Source organism: Bos grunniens, chromosome 12, assembly GCF_055505025.1.
Source record: "Bos grunniens cultivar Pamir isolate PY7600 chromosome 12, Bosgru_T2T1.0, whole genome shotgun sequence".
Classification (NCBI taxonomy): domain Eukaryota; kingdom Metazoa; phylum Chordata; class Mammalia; order Artiodactyla; family Bovidae; genus Bos; species Bos grunniens.
This window is the reverse complement of record NC_141176.1, coordinates 72612635-72629619: the sequence shown is the minus strand read 5'-3', so window position 1 is coordinate 72629619 and position 16985 is coordinate 72612635. Positions and strand designations below refer to the sequence as shown.

General features: G+C 40.1%; 1 protein-coding gene across 1 annotated transcript in view; it reads right to left on the bottom strand.

Annotated features, from left to right (window-relative positions):
• The window catches only part of LOC147361888 (ATP-binding cassette sub-family C member 4-like), a 171299-nt gene that overhangs the window by 40937 nt on the left and 113377 nt on the right, over positions 1 to 16985 (bottom strand). The window contains exons 22-26 of the mRNA XM_086330218.1: positions 16140 to 16259; positions 14859 to 14969; positions 13828 to 13934; positions 12527 to 12718; positions 3480 to 3635 (exon numbers count right to left, since the gene is read on the bottom strand). Of these exons, the coding sequence (XP_086186344.1) occupies positions 3480 to 3635; positions 12527 to 12718; positions 13828 to 13934; positions 14859 to 14969; positions 16140 to 16259 (686 nt within the window). The remainder of the gene's footprint in view (positions 1 to 3479; positions 3636 to 12526; positions 12719 to 13827; positions 13935 to 14858; positions 14970 to 16139; positions 16260 to 16985) is intronic.

Here is a 16985-nt window from a genome sequence, read left to right as displayed (position 1 = left end):
CAATGCCTGCAATGCAGGAGATGTGGATTTGATCACTGGGTTAAGGAGCTCTGGAGAAGGAAATGGCAATGCACTCCAGTATTCTTGATTGGAAAATCCAATGGACAGAGGAGCCTGGTAGTTTATAGTCCATGTGGTGCAAAAAGTCAGACATGACTTAGTCACTCAACAAGACATAATATTTACCATCTTAATGACTTTTAAGTGTACATTTCAGTAGTATTAAATACACTCCCATTATTGTACAGCCATCACCACCATCTAGCCACAGACTCCATCCATTTTGCACAAGTGAAACTCTATAGCCATTAAACAACTCCCCTCCCTGCAAATCCGGGCACCCACCATTCTTCCTGTCTCTATGAACTGACTAATCTGGGTACTTCATATTAATAGAATTATACAGCAATTATCATCTGTGACTGGCTTATTTCACTTAACATAGTTTCCTCAAGGTTCACCTGTATTGTAGCATGTATCAGAATTGGCTTCCTTTATAAGGCTGAACTATATTCCATTGTGTGTGTGTGTATAAACACACACACAGACACACAGACACACAGACACACACACACACACACACACACACACACACACACACATATATATATATATATATATATAACAGAGTCAGACATGGCTGAAGTGACTTAGCAGCAGCAGCAGCAACCATTTTTTGTTTTTCCAGTTATCTATCAATGGGACCTTGCTGCTGCTAAGTCACTTCAGTAGTGTCCGACTCTGTGTGACCCCATGGACTGCAGCCCACTAGGCTTCCCTGTCCCTGGGATTCTCCAGGCAAGAACTCTGGAGTGGGTTGCCATTTCCTTCTCCAATGCATGAAAGTGAAAAGTGAAAGTGAATTCGCTCAGTCATGTCCGACTCTGTGCGACCCCATGGACTGCAGCCCACCAGGCTCCTCCGTCCATGGGATTTTCCAGGCAAGAGTACTGGAGTGGGGTGCCATTGCCTTCTCCAAATGGGACCTTAGGTGACTCCATATTTTTGCTATTGTGAATAATGTTGCTATGAACACACATATATAGAGATCTACTCATGACCCTGCTTTCAATATTTGGGGTTTATACCCTAAAATAGAACTGCAGTATCATATGATAATTCTGGTTCCAAATTGGGAAAGGAGTATGTCAAGGCTGTATATGGTCACTTTGCTTATTTAACTTATATGCAGAGTACACAGGACTGGAAAAGGTCAGTTTTCATTCCAATCCCAAAGAAAGGCAATGCCAAAGAAAGTTCAAACTACTGCACAATTGCACTCATCTCACACACTAGTAAAGAAATGCTCAAAATTCTCCAAGCCAGGCTTCAACAGTATGTGAACCATGAATTTCCAGATGTTCAAGCTGGATTTAGAAAAGGCAGAGGAACCAGAGATCAAATTGCCAACATATGCTGGATCATCGGAAAAGCAAGAGAATTGCAGAAAAATATCTACTTATGCTTTACTGACTATGCCAAAGCCTTTGACTGTGTGGATCACAACAAACTGTGGAAAATTCTTACAGAGATGAGAATACCAGACCACCTGATCTGCCTCCTGAGAAATCTGTATGCAGGTCAAGAAGCAATGGTTAGTACTGTACCTGGAACAACAGACTGGTTCTAAATCAGGAAAAAAGCACATCAAGGTAGTTTATTGTCACCTTGATTATTTAACTTATATGCACAGTACATCATGCAAAATGCTGGCCAGGATGAAGCACAAGCTGGAATCAAGATTTCCGGGAGAAATATCAATAACCTCAGATATGCAGATAACTCCACCCTTATGGCAGAAAGGGAAGAAGAAATAAAGAGCCTCTTGATGAAAGCAAAAAAGGTGAGTGAAAAAGTTGGCTTAAAGCTCAACATTCAGAAAACTTATATCATGGCATCTGGTCCCATCACTTCATGGCAAATAGATAGGTGAAACAATGGAAACAGTGAGAGACTTTGTTTCCTTGGGCTCCAAAATCACTGCAGATTGTGATTGCAGCCATGAAATTAAAAGACACTTGCTCCTTGGAAGAAAAGTTATGACCAACTTAGATAGCATATTATAAAGTAGAAACATTACTTTGCCAACAAAGGTCCATCTAATCAAAGCTGTGGCTTTTCCAGTAGTCATGTATGGATGTGAGAGTTGGACTATAAAGAAAGCTGAGCACCAAAGAATGGATGCTTTTGAACTGTGGTGTTGGAGAAGACTCTTGAGAGTCTCTTGGACTGCAAGGAGATTGAATCAGCCCATCCTAAAGGAAATCAGTCCTGAATATTCATTGGAAGGACTGATGTTGAAGCTGAAACTCAATACTTTGGCCAGCTGATGCAAAGAACTGACTCACTTGAAAAGACCCTGATGCTGGGAAAGATTGAAAGCAGGAGGAGAAGGGGATGACAGAGGTTAAGATGGTTGTATGGCATCACTGACTTGATAAACATGAGTTTGAGCAAGCTCCGGATATTGGTGATGGACGGGAAAGCCTGGCGTGCTGCAGTCCCTGGGGTCTCAAAGAGTTGGACACAACTGAGCAACTGTACTGAACTTAACTGATGATAATACTATTTTTAACTTTCAGGAGTTTCTATTGTGCATATTTATATAATCCAGCCTCTAAAACACTCCCTAAAAATCATATTTCTTTAGCAAGAAGAACAAAAACAACAAACCAAAAACAAACCCACACAAAACAAACAAAAATAAAGAATCAGAACAAAGGAAAACAGAATCAGAGCCCAGGAAGAGATCAATTCAAAGCTTCACCATCACAACCAGCACATAAGGGGTCTACATGAAGCACCGCACATGCACTGGCCCATTTAGCCCTCACAACAGCTCAATGAGTTGGACTGTTAGCTGCCTTATAAGGGAGAAAAAACTGAGGTACACAAAGAGGGAATTCCAAGTCCCCTGTTCTAAGTCATTATTCTGTTCTGCCTCCCTGGTTAAAATAATTGACTAATAGCTGAATTCTAAAAGACTCCCCAAAGCATCTATATACCCTATAATTTTCAAAGCCCCACAGTTTCACAGAAAGTCCTCCAGGGAGGTAATCACCCTTGAAAAGGTGGTTTTATTTCCTACAACAAAATTCCATCATTAAAACACAAAATTCAGGTTTCCCTATAGAAACCTCTCCAGTGCTGCACAAACCAGTTATCATTTTGTCTTAGAATTATGTGGTTATTAATAGACAAAATCATGACACCTAAAAAAGTCTAAGTCCAGAAATCTGTCCGAGTCAGTTATTAAATAACACGCACACAAAAGAAACAAATGAATGAATAAACAAACAGAGTCTGGTATCTGATAAAATGCCCATTGAAAATACCTGCTGCCAAATATATTCTCTACTGGGAGAAAAAAGATCAACCTTTCATGCAATTTGGAAAAAAAAAAAAAAACAATCAAATTAAAAGCAATTAAATCAAGTGCCTCATAAAAAGAACACGTAAGAATACTCTGATGTGCATACCTGAGGTGCAACTGTCATTTTCTTCCTTAAATCGTGAAGTCCAATTTCAGTTGTCCAGATGTCATCAATTAGAATTCTACCTTCAGGCTCTGACAATCTAAGAAGGGCAGCAATGAGGGAACTTTTTCCAGCTCCTGTTCTTCCCACGATGCCAACCTGTGAAGTGATCCAGGAAGAATTAAGAATTAACAGTATGCAACCAACATAGCAGAAAATCTGATTGCTGAAGATGATTTTAGAAAGTTCTATATAAAGAGTAGTCTCTAAATTTCTCAAACATGGATGGCACTATTGCTATTTTGTTGAGGGGATGGGGGACTACCCTGTGTATTTCTGAAGGGTTAGCAGTAGCCACTCTACCCACTGCATACCAGAAGCACCCCACAAACTATAGCAACCAAAAATTTCAGACATTGACAACTGTCCCCTGGTTGGGACCCCATGGTCACAAGACAAGTTAAAACTAATAGAATCAATACACTAGCAGTGAAAAGCCAGCAGTCTTCTAAGTGGTCCAAAAGAAGTCAGCTTATAAATTAGCTTTATCCCTACTTGTCCAGGTATTTTGACTTTTAGAATTATATGGGTAAGTGTACAGAGATGTCAAGTCTAGTCAGAAGTGTGATACATAACCAAATACTCACTTTTTCAGGGATCTGTTATTTAATAGGAATTATTCTTTGGTAGAGAAAATAAATCACTTATGTTAAATATTTTGATTATATTCTATCTTGAAAGGAAACACCTTAAAATTATAAAATGCAGTTCTCAGTGTCTTAAAAGACAGTGGCCAATAGACAGAATACACATAATGAGTCAACAACACAAACAACTTTTGCTATTTATATGGGGCCTTTAATTTGAGCAGTTCAAAAGGCATTTTATAACAAATTAATACTTACAACTGAATCTTGGAAAGATACATGTCAAGTGTCAGTCTAGTTATTAAAACCAAAACAGAGATAGGGAGTTTGGGATTGACATATACACACTACTATATTTAAAATGGTTAACGAACAAGAACCTACTGTATAACACAGGCAGCTCTGCTCAATGCTATGTAATAATCTAAATGGAAAAGAATTTGAAAAAGAATACACACATGTATACATATAACTGAATCACTCTGTTGTACACATTAAGCTAACACACCACTGTTAATCAACTATAATATAAAATTTAAAGATTTTTTTAAAAAGCAGAGAAAAATTAAGTGTACTAACAGTAAGATTAAAGAATCTGTATAATACAGGTAAAAATGTTGGGGGGGAATAAAACTATACTGTAAAGACTGGCTTTTAACTGTGTGCATTCAATATGTATGCAGAGACATTTTTTTTTTTTCCCCCTGACCAATGAGCTTGCTCAACTGCAAATTCCCTGGTGGGAACTTCCCAAGAGATGATTTCAATTTCTCTATTTAGGGATTTGGAATTGATGAGGGGTATAAGACATGCGTTCAATCATTTATAAATTAACTCAGTAAATTTTTAAAACTCTTGGATTTGAACAGAGAACTAAATTTTTCTGAGCACTGTTATCAGAATGCCCATGCTCAGAACCTTTCATATTTTCTCACTTGAATATCTCCAGAGTATCGAATCTTAGTCTGCAAAATCAGTCATGGCATTTCAAAAAATAATTTATCATTACAGAGGTTAAATGTAAGAAAAGAGGGTTTACCTAATTTTATTATCTTTGAGGTCATTTTGTACCTTATATTATACCCTAATTTATATAATATAGATGGACCAGTCTCTGTACATAGGCAGGTCTAGGGTATGTATGGATGTGTGTGTGTGTGTGTGTGTGTGTGTATATATATATATATATATATATATATATATAAAACTCATGTATTCTGTGTACAGACAGACCTCAAAGATATTGCAGAGTTGGTTCCAGACCACCTCAATAATATAAATATCACAATATTGACACTATTTTATAGTCTACATTATGTCTACAATGTACATACCTTAATTTTCAAATATTTTATTTCTATAAAAACACTAACCACTATCTGAGCTTTTATTGGGTTATAGTAACATTAAATTTCAGATCACCACAACAAAAGCAAAACAAAAAAGTTTGAAATTTTGCAAGAATCACCAAAATGTGAGAGATACAAACCGAGCAAATGCTGTAGGAAAAATGGTGCTGATCCATTTCCTCGATGCAGGGCTGCCATGAATGCTCAATTTTTTTTTTTTTTAAAGCACTATCTGTGAGGCACAATCAAACAAGGTATGCCTGTATTTCTGGCTGTTCCCATATATAAATCAACACAAATCAGGACACAGGTGAGAACTGTGTCTATGAGAATGTTACTCTCAGTTCCACTAAAACTGATCTACCTGTTCAAACAGGAACAAACTTTTGGTAAATGGCCAAGATTCTCAGGGGCACCACAGGCTGCTCACAACGGGACTGTGAGCTCCAAACCCCAGTGAGGAGAGTAAGAAAAAGGCTACTCAAAGAAAACCAGGCTCTGGCTATTTCTACCATTCAGCAATCAAAGCTATAGTCTCAAGTCTTTCCCAGGTCATCAATGTGTTTTACCAATTGGCCATGCAGAGTGTCACCAGCATGAATAAGTTTGCATTCCTAACATAAAGATATTTGGAGACAATCTTATTTTAGCTGCTTTGTGATGGCCCCTTGCTGTTTTCCCAGACCACAGAGGTGTTGGTTTCTGATGATCACACCAAATTGTTAGATATTTGCATCTAGATCTCTCTTCATATACCAAACCTAACATGATCAACACCCAATGGCCCACACAAAACAGCTGCTTCCTCTGACTTCCCCATTCTAATCTCATTACTTCTTTCCCAGGCTCATAGGCTCAAAATGTCTACCTTACTTCCAGTTTTCCCAAAGTCCAGTATAGTGCCAAGCCCTGAAAATTCTTCCCCTGCAATGCTTCATGACTCAATTCCTCATTTTAAGGACCACATTCAGTACCCGAATGCCAGCTGTGCTACTTTTGAAAAACAGAATAAACTCTTTCCTTAATTATGTTGTTGTTGTTGTTTAGTTGCTAAGTCGTATCTGACTCTTTTGTGATCCCATGGACTGTAGTCTGCCAGGCTCCTCTGTCCATGAGATTTCCCAGGCAAGAATATCAGAGTGGGTAGCCATTTCCTTCTCCAGGAGATCTTTCTGACCCACAGACTGAACCCATGTCTCCTGCATTGCAGGTGAATTCTTTACCACTGAGACACCTGGGAAGCCTGCATAAGATTACTTCAGTCAGTCAGTTCAGTTGCTCAGTCGTGTCTGACTCTGTGACCCCATGGACTGCAGCATGCCAGGCTTCCCTGTCCATTACCAACTCCTGGAATTTGCTCAAACTCATGACAGCTAGCCCACCTGACCTCAGGTACCCTCTTTGCTCAGTGAAGTCATCCCTCTTGTTCCACCCATCACATTTTATGCATTTATGTTCATGTTATGTTTCAACTCTCCCATCATAAGATCTCTGTTAGACATGTTCTTTAACTGCAGCTACACCTCTCCCCACTTTCTCTGTTTTAGCTACACAGAGGGATAAGATAAAAGTATCAGGCCATCTAAGTAGCCTGGCAACTAAGGCCATGCCTAAAGTGTCAGGCAACTAAGTCTACCTGAAATAACAGAGCCTAAAAGTCACAAGATAGGACTCAAGTCCACATATGTTGGCCTCTTTTCCATCTGCTGATGGTTTTCTTATCACCTAGATGGCCTGACACTTTATTATGTCCCTCTGTGTAGGTAAAACACAGAAAGTGAGGTCAGGTGGGCTGGCTGTCTGCAGGAAGAAACTGCACCCACAGTTGGTCTGGGAGAGAAACCTGCAGCTAAGTTGGGTACATTGTTCCTGGGGAACAGGCCAAACAGACCTCTTGTCCTGCTTGGGGAGCAAGACTCATTTTGGATCCCATCAGGTGGTGAAAGAGCCACACATATATGCTGCTGGGTGGGGCTGTCTCTGACTCCAGGTCCAGGCAGGGCTAAGCCTGTGGGAAATCCATCTAGTCCCTGCAAGAGGCTGATGTGGGGAAGGCGGGAGCAGGATGAAAACTGCCCATGATGAAGACAGACTCCATGGAAAGGATCAAACAAATGCAGTGGGATCACACAGAATTGGATTATAATGCAAGGGTGTGATTTGCAGAATATGAAAGTAAATAAATCTATAGGGTATTAAGTGCTGTAGAATGTTCCAGAGCCTCACGCTCAAACACAGCAGGCATTTCGGTGATTCATGAATTTGGTTTCAAACTGTCAAAGGACATTTCTTGGAAATCATGGGTTATGTGTCATCAAAAACTGTCTATGGGAGAGAAAGGACTTTCTTGGAAGGTCCTGTTCAAATGCAATGCTGAGAAAGTGGTCTGGATGAGCCTGAGATTCTGTATAAGAAGATCGAAGATATGCAGGTGATACTGACCCTGGCAACACAGTCTGAGTCACAAGGAATCAGGAAACTTAGAGACAAAGTGGGACAAACTGGAAGTGAGGGGAGGAATTACTGAGAAAATATGTAAAAAAAAGGAGAAAATGTAGGAAACCAATATTTTTACACATTATAGCAAGCATCTGTTAAATTTCAAGTAATACCTCTGAGCAAGAAAAAAATAACAAGCAAAGTCAATCTACCTCTAGAGATGGAAAATGCTTTAAAATTGCCCAGGACTCTTTAAAATTATCAAATCAACCAAAAATCATCTAAATGAGAAATGCAGCCCAAGTTCAAAATCTACCCAGGAAGCCTAGGGTTGCATTTATCTCATTCTGGATCTTTAGATTTACTTGGTATTTCTTCCATGAAAAAAAACCAGCATAGCACCAACTACACTTTCCTATTAACTTTAACTTCCATGAATCAGGACAGCAGAGGACATGGCAGAAAGACAATAGAGCACCCCTTCTACTGGGTGGGCTCATGCCCAAGTCCTCCCCTCTCCTGCAGCAGCCTTTCTTAATCAAAGCCAACACCAAAGGGGTGTCCTGGAGTGACAGGGCTGGGACAGGTGAGTAGGAAAGGAAAACTGGGTTGTACACTGCTGCTGCTGCTGCTAAGTTGCTTCAGTAGTGTCTGACTCTGTGCGACCCCATAGACAGCAGCCCACAGGACTTCCCCACCCCCGGGATTCTCCAGGCAAGAACACTGGAGTGGGTTGCAATTTCCTTCTCCAATGCATGAAAGTGAAAAGTCAAAGTGAAGTCGCTCAGTCGTGCCCAGCTCTTGGCGACCCCATGGACTTCAGCCTACCAGGCTCCTCTGTCCATGGATTTTCCAGGCAAGAGTACTGGAGTGGGATGCCATTGCCTTCTCCATGGGTTGTACACAGGTGGAGGGAAATCATTTCGAGAACACACTGCCTGGGTATCATCTCACAACACAGAAGTGAAGCTAATGGTGATGCTGAGTGGACCAAGACACAGATCAAAAGTCAGATTGTCATATTTATTAATTGAGTCTTCAAATCAAATGTTTTCTCAAACATTTTAGAATCTCAGATAGTCCTATGATTTTGGGAGATTTAAGATGGAAGAATACAAAACTGTTATGTTCTTAAGCTATATATGAAGTTTCTAAGATAATTCATATTTATGGCTTTGGAAGAAACACACACAAATTAGTGGAGTTATACTGACAAGGTGAAATCTGATGGACACAGAACTATGAGTAATCAAACATTGATTTGCCTACAGTACTCTCAGGGACAGGGCTGTGTCAAGAGCTGTGGTTAATGTTTCCAAACACAGAAGTCCTCACCTTCTTCCTGACCTACAGTGAGACTAGAAATAATTAGGAGCCAACTTTTGTTCAGTGACTAACTGAAGCTGCTCCCTGAGTCTCTTTGGGGCATTAAGTTGAATGTTTATTCTTTTATGTTACAAGGCTATCATTCATTATATCACAGCTATAGTCTTCTAGGTATGTCTGTGGTGGAGAGTTTTAAAGAGTGGTTATTTAAATGTAATCTATTGCTTACCCAGTTGTCTTGTGAGTATGTTTTGGTTACTGGTTGTTCACATGTGTGTGTTACTCTCCTATCCAGCAGTCCCCAGCACCCTCTATGTACCTGTAATGCCATTCTCTAGGGAACGAGGATGAAAATAAGATGCTCCCTGAACTTAAACCTCAGGGTTCTGTGAGATACAGACTCAAAATTACAAAGGATAGCACAGGTGCTATATCTTTTATGTTAATTGTGGCAAAATACATGTAGAAACCTGTATACTGGTCAAGAAGCAACAGTTAGAACCAGACATGGAATAACAGACTGGTTCAAATTTGGGAAAGGAGTATGTCAAGGCTGTATATTGTAACCCTGTTTTTTTTTACTTACACGAAAAGTACTTCATTCAAAATGCCGAATGGATGAAGCACAAGCTGGAATCAAGATTGCTGGGAGAAATATCAATAACTTCAGATATGCAGATGACACAACCCTTATGGCAGAAAGTGAAGAGGAACTAAAGAGCCTCTTGATGAAAGTGAAAGAGGAGAGTGAAAAAGCTGCTAAAATTCAACATTCAAAAAACTAAGGTCATGGCATCTGACCCCCTCATTTCATACCAAATAGATGAGGAAACAATGGAAACAGTGAGAGACTTTATTTTCTTGGGCTCCAAAATCACTGCAGATAGTGACTACAGCCATGGAATTAAAAGACACTTGCTACTTCGAAGAAAATTTATGACCAACCTAGGCAGCATATTAAAAAGCAGAGATATTACTTTGCTGACAAAGGTCCATATATTTAAAGCTATGGTTTTTCCAGTAGTCATGTATGGATGTGAGAGTTGGACCATAAAGAAAGCTGAGCACCAAAGAACTGATGCTTTTGAACTGTGGTGTCAGAGAAGACTGTCAAGAATCTTGAACTCCTTGGACTGCAAGGACATCAAATCGGTCAATCCTAAAGGAAATCAATCCTGAATATTCATTAGAAGGACTAATGCTGAAGCTGAAGCTGAAGCTTCAATACTTTGGCACCTGATGGGAAGAGCTAACTCATTAGAAAAGACCCTGATGTTGGGAAATATTGAAGGCAGGAGGAGAAGGGGATGACAGAGGATGAGATGGTTGGATGGCATCACGGACTCAATGGACATGAGTTTGAGCAAGCTCTGGGAGTGGTGATGGACAGGGAAGCCTGGCGTACTGCAGTCCATGTGAGTCACAGAGAGTCAGACATGACTGAGTGACTGAACACCACCACCAACATGTAACATGAAATTTACTAATTTAACTATATTAAGTGATTATAGTGTCAAGTATATTCACATTGTTGTATAACCAAACCTCAGAACATATGTTCCCTTGTAAAACTGAAATTCTGCACCTATTAAACAACAATAGCCCATTCTCCTCCCTCCGTTACTGGGGACCATCATTCTACTTTGTCTTTGATTTCTCCAGGAACCTCATAAAAAGTGAATCATATGGTATTGGATCCATTTGTGTCTGGTTTATTTCATATGTCATGATAACCTCAAGTTTCATCACTGGTCATTTTTTCCTTTTTTAAAGCTACATATCATTTAATGGTAAGGGTATACCATATTTGTTTATCCATTCATCTGTCACTTTCATCATGGACATCATCATCTTGGGTTGCTTCCAACTTTTGTCTGCTGTGAACACAGGTCTACCATAAGCTCTATCTTAAAAGAATATATAAGATGCTATGGAAGCAGAGAGGGGCCTGAAGAGGCAGATGCATTAGAGTTGACTGTGAAAATGAGGAGACTTTCTCCATCCAGACGACAGAAGGGAAGTGTCTCTGAGGTGGAGCGGCAGTGTATGCACACTGGAAGCAGGCAGGACATGGTGCTTTGGGAGAATCTACACATGACCTGAGTGTAGAGGGTGTGAGCATGTTAGGACTCAGTGCTGGACAGGTAGGTGGGGAAGAGCTTCCTACCACCTTGTGTGTCATGGTTTATTCTCTTCTTCAAGATCCTGCCCTGGTCCCAGTCGAGGGCCCCAAACTGAGTGTAAATAGGAACATCACCTGCAGACATGGACGCTGACAGGACCAGATCATAAACCTCTCTGCCGTCTCCCAAGTGCATCTTCCTCTGCTCCCTTCAATTAGCTCTCATCTACTCTGAGTGAATCTCTGGGCCCTGACTCCATCTGGGAGCTCTGTTTCCTCACCCCTGACTGAGTCATGATTCTGGGCTCCTCAGTTTTCACTACAAGCTCATCCCATGGCCCCTGCTGAAGTGGACTTAGGGCTGCACTATGCTTCTAGCAACAGGTCAACTAGGCCGGTAAGGATTAGATCTGTGCTAAAGAAAGAAGAAGTCTTTTGCTGTCTTGCATACAGGGTTATCATTACTATCTTTCTAAATTCCATATATATGCTCACTGGGATGACCCAGAGGGATGGTATTGGGAGGGAGGTGGGAGGGGGGTTCAGGATGGGGAAGACGTGTACACCCGTGGCGGATTCATGTTGATGTATGGCAAAATCAATACAATATTGTAAAGTAATTAGCCTCCAATTAAAATAAATAAATTAAAAAACAAAAGAAAGAAACAAGTAGTCTGTGGGAGGGAGGGCAGGGAGATGACAGCTCAGTGTAGGTGAGTGGAGGACAAGTTTACGGTAAGGGCCATGGGAGAGAGGAGGAGGCTGCAACCAGCGAGTAACATAGGAATAAGAGAATATTTCAGAAATACAAAGAAGAAAAGATGGAAAGGAAGAAAGTGGAGAGATATTGGGAGAGTTCATGACAGGGAGCTAGGGCTCACTTCCCAAACTATGAATAATCAGGTGTCATATATAGCGTCCCGGGTCAGGTTAAACTCCAGCTCCAGAGCCCAGGGCCAACAACCACCATGAGTGAGCTCATGACCCAGGGAAAGAAACGCTGGGATCCCCATCCCATGGTCAGTTTCCAAGAAAGATTCTCATGTAATGTCATTGATCTAATCTGCATCCAAGAGAATCCTCTGGACTCACTGACAAGGAAACCAATAGTGGATATAGCACTAAATCTTTAGCTCGATTTTAAAGAGGCAAATGGCTTAAACAAACCTTTTCACTTGAGAATATGCATGGTATCAGGTCCTTCAATACCAGAGGCTCATCTAAGCTGTATCTGAAGTTCACATTGTAAAAGTCAATCACTCCTGTATGGGGCCAGGCTGGTGGTGGTCGAAACTTGTATTCCCAGAGCGCTTCTTTCTCACACTCTGTATATTCAATCCCCCTTTCTACTGAAATCATCTGAAATACATAAGACATCACAGGAGTTAGGAAAGGAGGGTGTTGCTTATGGATGTTCAGAGACTATAAATGAAACCTTCTGCTTTTATATCTTTACATCAGCTTTTCCATGGTTCAGAAGATCTCAGGTCTTAGCATCCACAAAGGAGAGAAGTAGGAGTTTTATGAGGCCTTTGATGATTTGCAAACTTGTTCATGGTCTTGTAACATTGTCATTTACAGGTACTTTCTTCAATATTATATGAAAACTAAAAGAATTAGAGAAATGAATGCAAAGCTTTTATTGATCTAGTTTTCACACCTGAATTAAAAAAATTAGGGAATTTTGTTTAAGAAAAGAATACTTATGGACACCAATCAGTAATGTGCAGCTACAGAAGGGCCATCTGCTATAGATGAGCAGAACTGGAAGGTTATCAAACCTCATTTTAATAATTAGTCACTCTCTGCTTTATTAAAAGCAAGAAGTGGAAAGTTTTCATTTTCATTTGTTTTTCTCCCTTTGGGAGAAGGTGCAAATATTCAAAAGAGATTACAATTTACATATTGACTAAGGTCTCTTAAGGTGGCAAAACTCCACAACTCTGATAGTGCATTCTGAGTGGGTGCTTATATGACCAGAAAGAAGAGACACCAGCAAATTCAGGTGTTCAGCACACACAAGAACAGATGCTAAAATGGGAGTGGAGGAATCTACTAATTAAATAAACAAATCTCAAAATGCTGAATCCTTTATCTTAACCAACCATGAGGAATTATCTATTAAGAAACAAAGATAAAAAAGCCACTAAGAAATTAGCTTTTATTCTCTCCAGGATTTCAGAACATTTCTCCTGCAGAGATATTTATTATATTTGAAGACAGTTTGTGATGAATATAAAACTTGCTGACACAGCACACAAAAGACTGAGAAAAACACAAATATATTTTATTTTATATTAACTTTAAATAGATGGAAGAGGATGCAAAAAAAAAAAGAAAGAAAGAAAGAAAACTCTGTTAATCATGATGTAAAAGCAAGAATTTTATGGTTCAACCTAAGAATTGCTTTTATGCCAGCTAATGGCCAGGAGATTTGAAAAGGCTAAGAAAAATAAGGTTAACATCACCATATTCTCAGCTTCGATGCTTTGCCTGACACAACACTGGAACATCCCCGTGAGTGTGAGCGTGAGGGCGAGAGAGAGCACCAGGCCAATCTTTCCGGGGTTCAAAGCTAAACATAGAAGAAGAGGAATGAAGTCAGAATGGTTCTTAAACCCTTGTTCAGCTCCTTCTGTAACTTTACAAAGAAGATTCCTTTATCATATTTCAATCATTCATATGTCATGATCGTATTATTCATACTTTTACTATGTGGATTGAGATCATAATACAGTGGGGAAAATGACTATGAAATACTGTGAGATGTGTTTATTAATCCCATCAGGACTTACATATATGTGACAATATCATATAGGTGAAGAATCAAGTCATTATTCAGACTTCCATCATTATGTCTGCAAGAACCATTAGGTAATATAACTTTCTACATATCCAACGCAGCTGCAGTTGAAACCACACACACAAAAAAAGGCAATAGGTTTTAAGAGCAAGTGCTTTTAAATGTAAAATACTACTTTCATTGTTCCATGTTAAAGATTCAATGCAGTTAGTATGGAATCATTAGGGACGGTGAATTCATGCCACACACACCAACAATAGCTCATCTGGTACCCACACAGTTGGACAATGTTCTTCGCTGCAGAAAATCTTTCTCAACCCAGTGTACCAGGCATCTACAACCAAGAGATTTGAATAGCCCTAAAGCTAAAACCTAACCTCTAAGCTGAAGGAAAAGCTTAATAGTAAACTTGGTTCTCTCCTCCCAACTACAGGATACTACCAAGAATGTTCAGCTTGCTACAGTTGTGTAGACTTCAACCATTCAACAAAAGATGAAATGATTAAAAGTCTCATATTAAGACACAAATGACTTCATATAGACCACACTGTGGAATCATATGCTGCAAACACTTTAATATAGTTCATGAGAACCAAACAGTATATGATATTAGATGAGGTGGCAATAATTTAATAACTGTAAACAAGACTATAAACTGTAAGCATACCACAAACCATTATTCACATCTGCACTTACTTTCTGCCAGAGCCAGGGCCCCAAAGGCAACAACAGTGACAAAGATGGCACAGATGACATCCAGATACACAGCGAGCCATCGGGACGTCGTCAAAAGCAGGAACCAAGCCTCTGGATTTTTGAACCGTAATAAGCACAGTACATAAATAGAAAAACCATGTTAGCTGCTTCTAAAGAGGGAGAGCATTTTGCTCAGTTGAAATACAAAAGATTTTTATACAAGATAGAATAGCAAAGATACACACCTAAGGAGCCTAAAGATTCCAGAAAGCTACATTTTGACACAAGACAACGTATAGGATACATAGGAACAAGTTCAAGGGCTTTGTGGGGAGCATGAACCAAAACATACAACCCATGGCTTATAAACAGAAACATGATTCTAATAAAGAAGATGGGAAATGGTCTCACTGCTGTGTTTCCTGCAGTGCTGGGCCTCAATGTGAAGATCATCCTCTCATAGGGTTGACTGTTCCCAGCTCTCAGACAGCAAACAGCACAGCCCTGCTGTTTCCCACACATTCTGATCTTACTACGGAGTCCTGCACAGTGTTTATTCTCAGGAGCCAGTATCTAAATGACCATGAGCTAACCAGATTGGCATGTGTCTTTCGAAATGCCATTTTACCTTCAAAACACAATAAAGATTGGAAAGATAGGCCAAATTTTTATAAACTTAGAGTAAATTCTGAAACTTCTACCTAGAAAAAAAAAATTCAGAGATAAAGAACACACAGGAAGTCAGCAGCAAATCTGATGATCAGGAAATGATTTTCCTTAATCATGTCAGCCACCCTGCATGCTCTGATAAGAGAACTGGCAAACTACAGTTTTGGGGCCAAGAATAGCCACCATTGGGTTCTGAAAATAAGGTTTTATTGGAATGCAACCACAGCCATTTGCTGATGTATTATCTTTGCCTGTCTCCATAGTGAGTAGTTACAACTGAGACTATACAGTACACAAAGCCTACAATATTTTTATCCACGTTTTTGCCAAAAGAAAGTTTGCTGACTCCTGTCCTAAAGGGACAGAAAGCCATAGGGCACAGTGATGGAAGGACAATGCAAGGCAGTCAGGGGAGAAAGCAGGCATGTGAGAGGGGAAGAGGGGTGCACAGAGGGGATGCTGAGAGGAAGGGGTGGGGGACACAGGTGTGCAGAGAAGGACAATGGAGCACACAGAAAGAGGACCTGGCCAGCAAGACCACCTAAGGGGGAGGTCAGGCCTGAGAAGGCAGCACACCCCATCCTTTGAAATCACTTTCAGAAATGTACAGACCTGAGTGCAAGTCCTGGCATGCGTCGAACACTTCCTGAAACCTCTGTTCAGCTTTGTACGCCCGGATGCTCCAGAGTCCCTGAAGAGAAGATGCTAAGTGGGAAAACACTGGGCTCCGTGCTGGGGAAGCAGAGACAGACACATGGCAGAGAAAGTCAGGGAGGCTGGATGCGAGGAAACCCACTGCCTCCTGGGCTTTATGGTCACATGTCCCACCAAAGGACACACCTGTGGCTTCTTGGTGGGCTGCCTGGGAGAGGAGGGACAACATCCCTTCTGGAGAGGGTCCTCCATGTGACCCTCAAACTCTTGCTCACACCAACCTTTACTTTAAAAACCTAGAAATGAAAGATTCTCTTTAAACCTTTCTTTGACCAAATTCAAATCACAGCTAGAATTCTTCACTACTTCTTTTATCAAGGTCCTCCTCAAACACGCCTCTCTCCAAATTCTTCTGGTATACTTCCAGGTGGAAATTGTTCATATTTTCAAAATATATTGAAGCACAGTTGATTCACAGTATTGTGTTGGTTTCAGGTATATAGTATAGAAATTCAGTTATTTTTTTCTGATTATAGTCCATTATAGATTATTATAAGATACTGAAAAAATTCCCTGTGCTTTACAGTAAATCTTTGTTACTCACCTATTTCAAGTGGTATTGTGTATTAATCCCATTCTCCTAATATGTTCCTCCCTCTTAGTCCCCCAACTTTGGTAACCATAAGTTTGTTTCTATGTCTCTGAGCCATATTATCTTTTAGATTCTATGTATAAGTGATGTGATATCATATTTATTTTTCTGTGGCTTACTTTACTAAGAATAATATTCTCTAGGCCCATACA